Consider the following 15,469-nt stretch of genomic DNA (forward strand, 5'->3'; position numbering starts at 1 on the left):
GTGTGGTAAGGGAGAGGTCTGGTTTTTTAGTTTCTGGCTCTGTAAACAAATAATATTGAAAGTTAAAAAAATGTGCTTTTCCTGATTAATAACCATATTATAAGTAATTATAATTCTGTGCTTCTGGGAGGTATGGTAAATAAATTAGAGAAAAAGAAAGACGTAGAGAGGAAATACAACAATTCTTGTACACCAGAGTAAAAACTGATGGTTTGAAAAATGTAGAGAGGAAATACCACAATTCTTTACACTAGAGTGAAAACTGATGGTTTGAAAAATGTAGAGAGGAAATACCACAATTCTTGTACACTAGAGTGAAAACTGATGGTTTGAAAAATGTAGAGAGGAAATACCACAATTCTTGTACACTAGAGTGAAAACTGATGGTTTGAGAAATGTAGAGAGGAAATACCACAATTCTTGTACACTAGAGTGAAAACTGATGGTTTGAAAAATGTAGAGAGGAAATACCACAATTCTTGTACACTAGGGTGAAAACTGATGGTTTGAAAAATGTAGAGAGGAAATACCACAATTCTTGTACACTAGAGTGAAAACTGATGGTTTGAAAAATGTAGAGAGGAAATACAACAATTCTCGTACACTAGAGTGAAAACTGATGGTTTGAAAGATGTAGAGAGGAAATACAACAATTCTTGTACACTAGGGTGAAAACTGATGGTTTGAAAAATGTAGAGAGGAAATACCACAATTCTCGTACACTAGAGTGAAAATTGATGGTTTGAAAAATGTAGAGAGGAAATACCACAATTCTTGTACACTAGAGTGAAAACTGATGGTTTGAAAGATGTAGAGAGGAAATACCACAATTCTTGTACACTAGGGTGAAAACTGATGGTTTGAAAAATGTAGAGAGGAAATACCACAATTCTTGTACACTAGAGTGAAAACTGATGGTTTGAGAAATGTAGAGAGGAAATACCACAATTCTTGTACACTAGAGTGAAAACTGATGGTTTGAAAAATGTAGAGAGGAAATACCACAATTCTTGTACACTAGGGTGAAAACTGATGGTTTGAAAAATGTAGAGAGGAAATACAACAATTCTCGTACACTAGAGTGAAAACTGATGGTTTGAAAGATGTAGAGAGGAAATACAACAATTCTTGTACACTAGGGTGAAAACTGATGGTTTGAAAAATGTAGAGAGGAAATACCACAATTCTTGTGCACTAGAGTGAAAACTGATGGTTTGAAAAATGTAGAGAGGAAATACAACAATTCTCGTACACTAGAGTGAAAACTGATGGTTTGAAAAATGTAGAGAGGAAATACAACAATTCTTGTACACTAGGGTGAAAACTGATGGTTTGAAAAATGTAGAGAGGAAATACCACAATTCTTGTGCACTAGAGTGAAAACTGATGGTTTGAAAAATGTAGAGAGGAAATACAACAATTCTCATTACACTAGAGTGAAAACTGATGGTTTGAAAAATGTAGAGAGGAAATACAATTCTTGTGCACTAGAGTGAAAACTGATGGTTTGAAAAAATGTGTAGAGGAAATACAACAATTCTCATTACACTAGAGTGAAAACTGATGGTTTGAAGAATGTAGAGAGGAAATACAACAATTCTCGTACACTAGAGTGAAAACTGATGGTTTGAAAGATGTAGAGAGGAAATACCACAATTCTTGTACACTAGAGTGAAAACTGATGGTTTGAAAAATGTAGAGAGGAAATACCACAATTCTTGTACACTAGAGTGAAAACTGATGGTTTGAAAAATGTAGAGAGGAAATACCACAATTCTCGTACACTAGAGTGAAAACTGATGGTTTGAAAAATGTAGAGAGGAAATACCACAATTCTCGTACACTAGAGTGAAAACTGATGGTTTGAAAAAACTTAACTGATATTCAAACTTCATTTATTAACTGTATTTCAATGGTACTTTATTTGTATCTATTAAGATTTAATTAAATTTAGAATGTACAAAAAGGTTGTGGCATGCTTAAGAAGGATACTTACAATAAAATATAAGATAAAGATATACAAAATAAAACTGTTGATAAATAACTAGAAGACTTTACAATATAATCACACAATATAAGATTTAGTAGATTCTTGTAACAAACCACAATGTATTTTTAACATGTAAAACTATCTTTCCATATAATGCCCTAGTGATTTTTTTTTTCAAGTGTTGTTCTTCTCTCACAGACAAACTATTTATTAATTAATTAATTAAGCCCAATAATTATCTGGCTGGTAGCTTTCACACTGTATTAAATTAATTAATATTTTGTTTTGATTGTGATTCACAATTAGAACCAATATGCATTCTGTAAAAATACAAGTATTGTGTTATGAAAGATGCATTTTGGATTATTTCTGTTGTAGTATTGGAGGGAAGAGTGAAGGCTATTTCGTTATATTTACAACAGTTGAATCTGTTACCACGTTTTGGTAACTACTTTGTATAAAACAAAATGAATTCAGGTTAATGTGTTGTTGTTGTTTTTTAAAGAACATACTTTGTATAAAGCAAAATGAATACAGGTTAATGTGTTGTTGTTTTTTTTAAAGAACATATTTTATATAAAGCTAAATGAATCCAGGTTAATGTTGTTGTTTTTTTAAAGATCATAGGAAATAATTGTTTGAAAACAAAACCATTAAGACTGTTTTACTGTACCTTGCTAGCATTAAACAATAAAGGTTTCATTCTGATTTTGTTAAGAACACACTTAAGATCCCATGAACACCATAGTTATAGACAATAAATTGAGTACACACTTAAGATCCCATGGCCACCATAGTTATAGACAATAAATTGAGAACACACTTAAGATCCCATGACCACCATAGTTATAGACAATAAATTGAGAACACACTTAAGATCCCATGAACACCATAGTTATAGACAATAAATTGAGTACACACTTAAGATCCCATGGCCACCATAGTTATAGACAATAAATTGAGAACACACTTAAGATCCCATGAACACCATAGTTATAGACAATAAATTGAGTACACACTTAAGATCCCATGGCCACCATAGTTATAGACAATAAATTGAGAACACACTTAAGATCCCATGACCACCATAGTTATAGACAATAAATTGAGAACACACTTAAGATCCCATGAACACCATGGTTATAGACAATAAATTGAGTACACACTTAAGATCCCATGGCCACCATAGTTATAGACAATAAATTGAGAACACACTTAAGATCCCATGAACACCATAGTTATAGACAATAAATTGAGTACACACTTAAGATCCCATGGCCACCATAGTTATAGACAATAAATTGAGAACACACTTAAGATCCCATGGCCACCATAGTTATAGACAATAAATTGAGAACACACTTAAGATCCCATGGCCACCATAGTTATAGACAATAAATTGAGAACACACTTAAGATCCCATGGCCACCATAGTTATAGACAATAAATTGAGAACACACTTAAGATCCCATGAACACCATAGTTATAGACAATAAATTGAGTACACACTTAAGATCCCATGGCCACCATAGTTATAGACAATAAATTGAGAACACACTTAAGATCCCATGACCACCATGGTTATAGACAATAAATTGAGAACACACTTAAGATCCCATGAACACCATAGTTATAGACAATAAATTGAGTACACACTTAAGATCCCATGGCCACCATAGTTATAGACAATAAATTGAGAACACACTTAAGATCCCATGAACACCATAGTTATAGACAATAAATTGAGTACACACTTAAGATCCCATGGCCACCATAGTTATAGACAATAAATTGAGAACACACTTAAGATCCCATGGCCACCATAGTTATAGACAATAAATTGAGAACACACTTAAGATCCCATGAACACCATAGTTATAGACAATAAATTGAGTACACACTTAAGATCCCATGGCCACCATAGTTATAGACAATAAATTGAGAACACACTTAAGATCCCATGAACACCATAATTATAGACAATAAATTGAGTACACACTTAAGATCCCATGGCCACCATAGTTATAGACAATAAATTGAGAACACACTTAAGATCCCATGACCACCATAGTTATAGACAATAAATTGAGAACCCACTTAAGATCCCATGACCACCATAGTTATAGACAATAAATTGAGAACACACTTAAGATCCCATGACCACCATTGTTATAGACAATAAATTGAGAACACACTTAAGATCCCATGACCACCATAGTTATAGACAATAAATTGAGAACACACTTAAGATCCCATGACCACCATAGTTATAGACAATAAATTGAGAACACACTTGATATCCCATGACCACCATAGTTATTTCAAAAGATATGTCTACCTTACCTTTATACAAGGTTGGGGAACTTGACTAAAAAATATAAATTACCCTTTGTTAATTTCCAGAATTACTTCAAATTGTAAGAAAAAATAACATTTGTTTTACCCTAAATAATTTTATAAACTCGTAATAGACACATCAACTTAAATTTTTTTTCTTTTGGTGACTTTGAACCCTGTCTAACTATTGTTCATGCCCTTATATTATGTAAATAACTTCAGGAAGATTCAACTCGCATAATGGCACTGACTTACATAATGCATGAGCTACTCAAGAGCACACCTTGTGAAAAGTGTTTATTATTTATTTCACCTAATCTATCCTAAATAGTTTCCTATTTGTACATTTTAGTTACTTTTGTAGTAATAACTAAAGAATGCACATGAAAACAAGAAATAAAGTACTTATCTTCTGTTGTTTTCATTGTCAACTGTTGATGACTCTTAACCAAACATTTTATACTAATGGTAGTATTGCACCAAACAATTTTATTAAATTAAATAACAATGTGTAAAGGAAAAGCAATGTCCCGTAACTATGATGATTGTTCTGGCTTTCAAGCTATGTGACAAGAGCCATTACATTATATGATGGGAAACAAACTTGAACTGAAAGCAAAACTGACAGTTCACTGTAGAGAATATATGTCATTTGACAGATGAAAACCTTGGCTTTCTACTGGTTATAAATAGCATAGTATTGAATAAGAAATAAAAGTACTGGCTATTTCTAGCATAGTATTGAATAAGAAATAAAAGTACTGGCTATTTCTAGCATAGTATTGAATAAGAAATAAAAGTACTGGCTATTTCTAGCATAGTATTGAATAAGAAATAAAAGTACTGGCTATTTCTAGCATAGTATTAAATAAGAAATAAAAGTACTGGCTATTTCTAGCATAGTATTAAATAAAATAAAAAGTACTGGCTATTTCTAGCATAGTATTGAATAAGAAATAAAAGTACTGGCTATTTCTAGCATAGTATTGAATAAGAATAAAGTACTGGCTATTTCTAGCATAGTATTGAATAAAATAAAAGTACTGGCTATTTCTAGCATAGTATTGAATAAGAAATAAAAGTACTGGCTATTTCTAGCATAGTATTGAATAAAAATAAAAGTACTGGCTATTTCTAGCATAGTATTGAATAAGAAAATAAAGTACTGGCTATTTCTAGCATAGTATTAAATAAAATAAAAGTGGTGGCTATTTCTAGCATAGTATTGAATAAGAAAAATAAAAAGTGCTGGCTATTTCTAGCATAGTGATAAATAAGAAATAAAAGCACTGGCTATTTCTAGCATAGTGATAAATAAGAAATAAAAGTACTGGCTATTTCTAGCATAGTGATAAATAAGAAATAAAAGTACTGGCTATTTCTAGCATAGTATTAAATAAGAAATAAAAGTACTGGCTATTTCTAGCATAGTATTGAATAAGAAATAAAAGTACTGGCTATTTCTAGCATAGTGATAAATAAGAAATAAAAAGTACTGGCTATTTCTAGCATAGTGATTGAATAAGAAATAAAAAGTACTGGCTATTTCTAGCATGGTATTAAATAAAAATAAAGAAAGTACTGGCTATTTCTAGCATAGTATTGAATAAGAAATAAAAGTACTGGCTATTTCTAGCATAGTGATAAATAAGAAATAAAAGTACTGGCTATTTCTAGCATGGTGATTGAATAAAATAAAAAATTACTGGCTATTTCTAGCATAGTGATGAATAAAGAAATAAAAGTACTGGCTATTTCTAGCATAGTATTAAATAAGAAATAAAAGTACTGGCTATTTCTAGCATAGTGATGAATAAGAAATAAAAGTACTGGCTATTTCTAGCATAGTGATAAATAAGAAAAAAAAGTACTGGCTATTTCTAGCATAGTGATAAATAAGAAATAAAAGTACTGGCTATTTCTAGCATAGTATTGAATAAGAAATAAAAAGTACTGGCTATTTCTAGCATAGTGATTGAATAAGAAATAAAAGTACTGGCTATTTCTAGCATAGTATTGAATAAGAAATAAAAGTACTGGCTATTTCTAGCATAGTGATGAATAAGAAATAAAAGTACTGGCTATTTCTAGCATGGTATTAAATAAGAAATAAAAGTACTGGCTATTTCTAGCATAGTATTGAATAAGAAATAAAAGTACTGGCTATTTCTAGCATAGTATTGAATAAGAAATAAAAGTACTGGCTATTTCTAGCATAGTATTGAATAAGAAATAAAAGTACTGGCTATTTCTAGCATAGTATTAAATAAGAAATAAAAGTACTGGCTATTTCTAGCATAGTATTGAATAAGAAATAAAAGTAGTGGCTATTTCTAGCATAGTATTAAATAAGAAATAAAAGTACTGGCTATTTCTAGCATAGTATTAAATAAGAAATAAAAGTACTGGCTATTTCTAGCATAGTATTGAATAAGAAATAAAAGTACTGGCTATTTCTAGCATAGTATTAAATAAGAAATAAAAGTACTGGCTATTTCTGAAAGAAGATGTGTGACAGATGGGTGTGGCAAGAGGGGGTGGAATGTTTATTTCCTGGCTATGTAATCAAATAAGACTGAAGACTATTAAATATTGTAAGTTACGCGTAACTATTAAATATTGTACTTCTGAGAGGGGTGATAAATAAATTAAAGAGGAGATATGTAGAAAGCAAACATCACAATTCTCACACTAGATGGAACTTGTGGATTTTAAATTAAATTTTGAATACAACTCACTAAAACCTTGCAACATGCTCAGAAAAATATGCCCATTGAAGAAGAATTACTGAGCCTTTGCTCTCACTGTGTAGAGTCGTCAGGCTAGTTTTAAAACAGTTGAGTAATTCACATAAATATTAAATGTTCTCCTACAACACAACCAGGACATTCATAACATATACTGACCATTTCTTCATCCGTGTAATATTCCGAGGCTAGTTTCAAAGCTGGTAAGTCTAGAGATGTCTGGAAAAATTAAATAAACAGAAATTCAAATTTAGGTATAGTTTTAGGTGCTACTTATAATGTTCAATGTTAGTGTGATATCAGAAAACAAAATGTATCTGACACATTTAACACTTCAGTTAAAGTTTTAATGTGCAAATACTACTAAAATATACAAAATATGAGGTTTCAGAAAAAGATTTTTAATTTTCAAATTTTTCTATGTACATTACATTCTATATATGGTAACATATACAGACTTATCATTTTAAGAGCAAACTTGTAAAGTGTAACTTACTCCTTGTTGTTGTTTTAGCTTTAACCTGATAAGTTCCAGTTCTTTTCTCTGTCGCCTGTACTTGTACATCCTGAAGAAAAACATGATAAGAAAACAGTTACCACTTAATCTTGTAGAATCCTGATGAAAACAATTATTTTGCATACAGTTACTCAAAACGTACGCATGCTCTCTACACACTGCAACTAACACAGCACAACAAACACAGAGAGACTTGAACAGACAAGGTATGTAAAACTAACTTGAAAATATTAAACTTTTACATTTTTTTTTAATGGTTCCAATATTTATTAAAACAACAGTTAATCTTCTCCAGACTTAAAACAGAAACAACTAACCCTAACTTATATATTCTCTTCTCATTTTTTTCCTTCACTGTAGCTAAATCATGCAAACCTTTCATCTTTAGTTACTGGGTGAAACAACTTACCAATTTTGAACAGTTCCTTCTTTGGACCTTCAAGTTCTTCATCATATTTTGACAAGATAGATTTCTTTTTTACCTAAAGTTTTTTTAAAAGAACCATTCCAAGTACAAATTACATCACAATAAAAACCCAAGCACACAAACAAAGCTATAACAGAACTGAGTGCACCAGTTTGAGCTCAATAACAAGAAATTTCAAATGCAAATTAACAAAAATCGGTGTCCAGTGACTTAACACCTAAATATTTCAAGATGTAATAAGTTGTTCCATCATCTCCATCACAGCCAGAAGGTGGCAAACTGCTGATACACAAGTTTTTGTCAATCTGTTAATATTAGCCTATTAGATATCTGACAGAATGCAATGTAATTTTTCATAAAAATCATGATACTATTTGCACATTTCAAACAGCCCAAAATACAATAGACTGTTGTATCAAAAGGCAGCTGGACTTAATGTGTTAAGTTCTTTCACTAAACATACAACCATTTATTTAAACATTTTTACATATATAGAGCACCTCTTATCTAACTTTCAAAAATTTATTTTAAAATCATAGCATGTAAAAGAATTTATTCTTTGAATATCTCAAAGCCCCTACAGAATAAAAACTAAGATTGTAGTTAACCGGCCTACCAGTGATTCAGCATATAATACTAAAAACTGAATTTCAATATCCACAGTAATTATGGCACACACATAGATCATTGTGTAGTTTTGTGCTTAACAACAAACAATATTAGTAATAAAAACAGATACCAAACTAGCAATAAACATTAAAAATTACTAATCTTACAATTCCAAACTCATCAAACTCGGGTTCTTCATATGGTCTACAATAAACATTAAAAATTACTAATCTTACAATTCCAAACTCATCAAACTCGGGTTCTTCATATGGTCTATAATAAACATTAAAAACTACTAATCTTACAATTCCAAACTCATCAAACTCGGGTTCTTCATATGGTCTATAATAAACATTAAAAACTACTAATCTTACAATTCCAAACTCATCAAACTCAGGTTCTTCATATGGTCTACAATAAACATTAAAAATTACTAATCTTACAATTCCAAACTCATCAAACTCGGGTTCTTCATATGGTCTACAATAAACATTAAAAATTACTAATCTTACAATTCCAAACTCATCAAACTCAGGTTCTTCATATGGTCTACAATAAACATTAAAAATTACTAATCTTACAATTCCAAACTCATCAAACTCAGGTTCATCATATGGTCTACAATAAACATTAAAAACTACTAATCTTACAATTCCAAACTCATCAAACTCGTGTTCTTCATATGGTCTATAATAAACATTAAAAACTACTAATCTTACAATTCCAAACTCATCAAACTCGGGTTCTTCATATGGTCTATAATAAACATTAAAAACTACTAATCTTACAATTCCAAACTCATCAAACTCGGGTTCTTCATATGGTCTATAATAAACATTAAAAACTACTAATCTTACAATTCCAAACTCATCAAACTCAGGTTCTTCATATGGTCTACAATAAACATTAAAATTACTAATCTTACAATTCCAAACTCATCAAACTCGGGTTCTTCATATGGTCTACAATAAACATTAAAAATTACTAATCTTACAATTCCAAACTCATCAAACTCGGGTTCTTCATATGGTCTACAATAAACATTAAAATTACTAATCTTACAATTCCAAACTCATCAAACTTCGGGTTCTTCATATGGTCTATAATAAAGATTAAAACTACTAATCTTACAATTCCAAACTCATCAAACTTCGGGTTCTTCATATGGTCTATAATAAACATTAAAACTACTAATCTTACAATTCCAAACTCATCAAACTCGGGTTCTTCATATGGTCTATAATAAACATTAAAAACTACTAATCTTACAATTCCAAACTCATCAAACTCGGGTTCTTCATATGGTCTATAATAAACATTAAAAACTACTAATCTTACAATTCCAAACTCATCAAACTTCGGGTTCTTCATATGGTCTATAATAAACATTAAAACTACTAATCTTACAATTCCAAACTCATCAAACTCGGGTTCTTCATATGGTCTACAATAAACATTAAAAATTACTAATCTTACAATTCCAAACTCATCAAACTCGGGTTCTTCATATGGTCTACAATAAACATTAAAAACTACTAATCTTACAATTCCAAACTCATCAAACTCAGGTTCTTCATATGGTCTATAATAAACATTAAAAACTACTAATCTTACAATTCCAAACTCATCAAACTGGGTTCTTCATATGGTCTATAATAAACATTAAAACTACTAATCTTACAATTCCAAACTCATCAAACTCGGGTTCTTCATATGGTCTACAATAAACATTAAAAACTACTAATCTTACAATTCCAAACTCATCAAACTCGGTTCTTCATATGGTCTATAATAAACATTAAAAACTACTAATCTTACAATTCCAAACTCATCAAACTCGGGTTCTTCATATGGTCTATAATAAACATTAAAAACTACTAATCTTACAATTCCAAACTCATCAAACTCGGGTTCTTCATATGGTCTATAATAAACATTAAAAACTACTAATCTTACAATTCCAAACTCATCAAACTCGGGTTCTTCATATGGTCTATAATAAACATTAAAAACTACTAATCTTACAATTCCAAACTCATCAAACTCGGGTTCTTCATATGGTCTATAATAAACATTAAAACTACTAATCTTACAATTCCAAACTCATCAAACTTCGGGTTCTTCATATGGTCTACAATAAACATTAAAACTACTAATCTTACAATTCCAAACTCATCAAACTTCGGGTTCTTCATATGGTCTATAATAAACATTAAAACTACTAATCTTACAATTCCAAACTCATCAAACTCGGGTTCTTCATATGGTCTACAATAAACATTAAAAACTACTAATCTTACAATTCCAAACTCATCAAACTTCGGGTTCTTCATATGGTCTATAATAAACATTAAAACTACTAATCTTACAATTCCAAACTCATCAAACTCGGGTTCTTCATATGGTCTATAATAAACATTAAAAACTACTAATCTTACAATTCCAAACTCATCAAACTCGGGTTCTTCATATGGTCTATAATAAACATTAAAAACTACTAATCTTACAATTCCAAACTCATCAAACTCGGGTTCTTCATATGGTCTATAATAAACATTAAAACTACTAATCTTACAATTCCAAACTCATCAAACTTCGGGTTCTTCATATGGTCTATAATAAACATTAAAACTACTAATCTTACAATTCCAAACTCATCAAACTCGGGTTCTTCATATGGTCTATAATAAACATTAAAACTACTAATCTTACAATTCCAAACTCATCAAACTCGGGTTCTTCATATGGTCTATAATAAACATTAAAACTACTAATCTTACAATTCCAAACTCATCAAACTCGGGTTCTTCATATGGTCTATAATAAACATTAAAAACTACTAATCTTACAATTCCAAACTCATCAAACTCGGGTTCTTCATATGGTCTATAATCTGGCTTCTTTTTCTTATTTTCAACGTTTCTGGAAGCCTTGTCTTCCTCCACAATATTGATACTTTCTAAAACATCTTCACCTTCATCTAACACATCTGTAAAACAGAAAGTCAGCAACACATAATAACACTTCTTTGTTTGAAACATCTACTATCATAAGTGTTATACAACCAACAGTTCCTAAATTATATGTAGATCTGCATGTTAAGCTACCAGATATTTCTGAATAAATCTACTTTAAACACTGCAAACAAACAACTTCTAACAAGCAAATAGAAACGGTAATTTTTCAAACTAAACAGCACCTTGTGGACTAAAGGACCAACGTAGAAAACTCCGAAGATTCAGTTATAGTGATCCTTAACTTACAACTGTTGGCAAAGTGACGGCAAACCAGTCTGTATCTAAGAATGGCTGTTCTGGGTATTAACATTTTTACTGACAAGCAGAGAACAACGTTTTGACCTTCCTAGGTCATTTTCAGGTTAACAAAGTGTCTTTAATACCAGTAAGCGTTAATTGCTCAACCATTTAGCTCATTCAATAGGATTCTTGCTCGACCTTAAAGTTAAATTCTGACCATCGCATTAACACAACAAAAACGTGTGTCTAACTGTACCCCAAGAAAAAGCCTTATTTGGAAGAGGGGGAAAAAATTCGAAATTCTGAGTTATTGGAAAAAGCACCTTAATTGTAAGTACCAGTATAGTAAACATTTAAAGCAGTCGATAGAATATTTACTTGGCATGTGAAGGGTCTAAGGTTCTAATCCAAGTCAAGAAAACAATCTTTTTTTTTTTCTATACAGTACACAACAAATATTAATTATTTTATCTGTTCGACTTCAGTCTATATTGTGGTAAAATGTACAAACTAAACAAGCTGTCAAAACACACACACAAAAGCCATCAGTAACCACATGTGAATGACAAAATTTTCTTTTTATTTCCTTGATAACCTAAGCTGAGCAGCACAATAGTTAAAACCATAACCCACTCACCATGGACAGTTATCACAACGTTTTGGAAGAGTTATTATCAAAATTATATCACATACCTTCATTACCATTTATGCCAATGAAGTTGGTACCAAAATGTAGTTACAAATTCACATTTTAATTTAAAATGTGAATTTGTAACTACATGTTTTGATTTCTTATTTAAAAGGGTGTATAAAGAAAAAATGTTGAATATCAAATTTGGTGTTTCATATAACACATGCTCTCATCTCATGGTTCAGTTTACGTTTTATTAGAGCTACTCGGAATAATAAGTGAGGTTTAGTGTTTGCAACATTTCATACCAGTGCAAGTATATGAACTTCTTGTTTTTCAGTGTATTTTGTATTTATTGTTCATTGCTTTAAACACATATAATGTATGTCTGTTAAAATCTCACTGCATTTTTCATATTACTCCTTTTATAGTTTGATATTTGTATTTTGTAAACCAATACATAGTTATACATACTGAATGTGTGTTACTCTATTGTAATTGTCTAAACTAAGGTAAAATAAAAGCAAAAACTACAACACTGAAAACCTGACAACTAAATATCACGTTTTGTCATAACATTTAGAAAGGTAAAATAATGTCATGTTTTATAAAGAAGACTAGATATAGAAAGGTTCTAAAACTAAAACCAAATGAGTGAAATAAGCAGTACCGTAACCAAAGTTTTTATTAGTTGATAAATAACGTATTATGAAAAGAAAAATAGAATTTTATAAGCATATGTTAAAAAAAAAACCTTTGTATATCTATGCTGCTAAATTCCAAACATCCTAAAAGGATTACTAAAATTCAAAGAACTGTGATGTTTATTGTATTAGCACTGAACCGTACAACAATGTATGGTGTTACTACTCTGAAGAATTCTTGTTGTGAACACTGTACTATATGCACGATATTCCATTGTCAACATACATGTTTACACTGATTCTAACTGCAGTATGATTACTCTTTAGGGTGTACATAATTTTATACATTAGACCTCTTGCCCTTGAAGCAGGGGTCAGTCTGCTATCTTTTCATGCGTCCTTTGTTGCTTTTGAGAGTAGGGTATTATCGGGTCACTAAATAGTCTAACACAAGTAGTGATCTACTGCTATATTTTCAGTGGGTTTCCACTTTAGTCACTGAAAATAAAATAAGCACAGAAAACAAATGGTCAATGTTTAGCAGTTAAAGTTCTTAAGAGAAGTATTTTGAAACATTGTGACCAATATCAAAAAAAAAAGGGCAAGTTTTGTTTTCTGAATTTCGCACAAAGCTACACAAGGGATATCTGTGCTAGCTGTTCCTAATTTAACAGTGTAAGACGCTACACGAGGACTATCTGTGCTAGTCATCCCTAATTTAGCAGTGTAAGATGCTACACGAGGGCTATTTGTGCTAGTCGTCCATAATTTAACAGTGTAAGACGCTACACGAGGACTATCTGTGCTAGCTGTTCCTAATTTAGCAGTGTAAGACGCTACACGAGGGCTATCTGTGCTAGTCATCCCTAATTTAGCAGTGTAAGATGCTACACGAGGGCTATCTGTGCTAGTCGTCCATAATTTAGCAGTGTAAGATGCTACACGAGGGCTATCTGTGCTAGTCGTCCATAATTTAGCAGTGTAAGATGCTACACGAGGGCTATCTGTGCTAGTCATCCCTAATTTAGCAGTGTAAGACGCTACACGAGGGCTATCTGTGCTAGTCGTCCATAATTTAGCAGTGTAAGACGCTACACGAGGGCTGTCTGTGCTAGTCATCCATAATTTAACAGTGTAAGACGCTACACGAGGGCTATCTGTGCTAGTCATCCGTAATTTAACAGTGTAAGACGCTACACGAGGGATATCTGTGTTAGTCGTCCATAATTTAGCAGTGTAAGACTAGACGGAAGGCAGCTAGTCATCACCACCAACTGCCAACTCTTTTACCAACAAACAGTGGGATTGACCGTCACATTATAACACCCCCACGGTGGAAAGGGCGAGCATGTTTGGTGTGATGGGGATTCGAACCCACAACCCTCAAAAAAAGGGGGGAGCAAAGCTGATTATTTCTGATTTTACAAGTTTTTTTCTACTACGATAATTTATCTATAAGCTTCAGAATGAAGCACATCATTGAGGTAAAGGTAACAACAGATTTAATATTTTACTGGAATAAAAAAAGTTTTATCTATATTTAGTAGATCGTAGAGGTTATATATATGAAAGCTGAGATTTTTGAGACAAAGATTATTTTTAATCTTAACATAAAGATACTTTTTTACTAAAACTAATAAAAAAAAGAAAGAAAGAATTCCATATGGTCATGGTGAAATCTTCAATAGAAATAGTTTATTAAAAAATGCGATTTTTCACGTACAAAAGATAAACAGTGTTTACTAAACGTCTGGTGAATTTAGTAAACATACACACAATGTATTAAAAGTTATAGTATGGAAATTATAACAAGCACTCAATGGTCAGTTTGTCTGACCAAGTCCATGTGGAGAGAGTTAATAAGTCATTAGTACTTATTATAACAAGCACTCAATGGTCAGTTTGCCTGACCAAGCCCATGTGGAGAGAGTTAATAAGTCATTAGTACTTATTATAACAAGCACTAAAAGTGCAGTTTATCTGACCAAGTACATGTGGAGAGAGTTAATAAGTCATTAGTACTTATTATAACAAGCACTAAAAGTGCAGTTTGTCTGACCAAGTCCATGTGGAGAGAGTTAATAAGTCATTAGTACTTATTATAACAAGCACTAAATGGTCAGTTTGTCTGACCAAGTCCATGTGGAGAGAGTTAATAAGTCATTAGTACTTATTATAACAAGCACTAAATGGTCAGTTTGTCTGACCAAGTACATGTGGAGAGAGTTAATAAGTCATTAGTACTTATTATAACAAGCACTAAAAGTGCAGTTTGTCTGACCAAGTACATGTGGAGAGAGTTAATAAGTC

General features: G+C 31.4%; 1 protein-coding gene across 2 annotated transcripts in view; it reads right to left on the reverse strand.

Annotated features, from left to right (window-relative positions):
• LOC143226808 (U4/U6.U5 tri-snRNP-associated protein 1-like) overlaps positions 1-15,469 on the reverse strand; it is a 58,419-nt gene that overhangs the window by 6,284 nt on the left and 36,666 nt on the right. For both annotated transcript variants that reach the window (XM_076458245.1, XM_076458246.1), the window contains exons 10-13: positions 11,477-11,616; positions 8,001-8,073; positions 7,571-7,640; positions 7,234-7,293 (exon numbers count right to left, since the gene is read on the reverse strand). In XM_076458245.1, the coding sequence (XP_076314360.1) occupies positions 7,591-7,640; positions 8,001-8,073; positions 11,477-11,616 (263 nt within the window). In that variant the 3' untranslated portion in view covers positions 7,234-7,293; positions 7,571-7,590. The remainder of the gene's footprint in view (positions 1-7,233; positions 7,294-7,570; positions 7,641-8,000; positions 8,074-11,476; positions 11,617-15,469) is intronic.

The sequence above is a fragment of the Tachypleus tridentatus genome, chromosome 9 (assembly GCF_004210375.1).
Source record: "Tachypleus tridentatus isolate NWPU-2018 chromosome 9, ASM421037v1, whole genome shotgun sequence".
Taxonomy (NCBI): domain Eukaryota; kingdom Metazoa; phylum Arthropoda; class Merostomata; order Xiphosura; family Limulidae; genus Tachypleus; species Tachypleus tridentatus.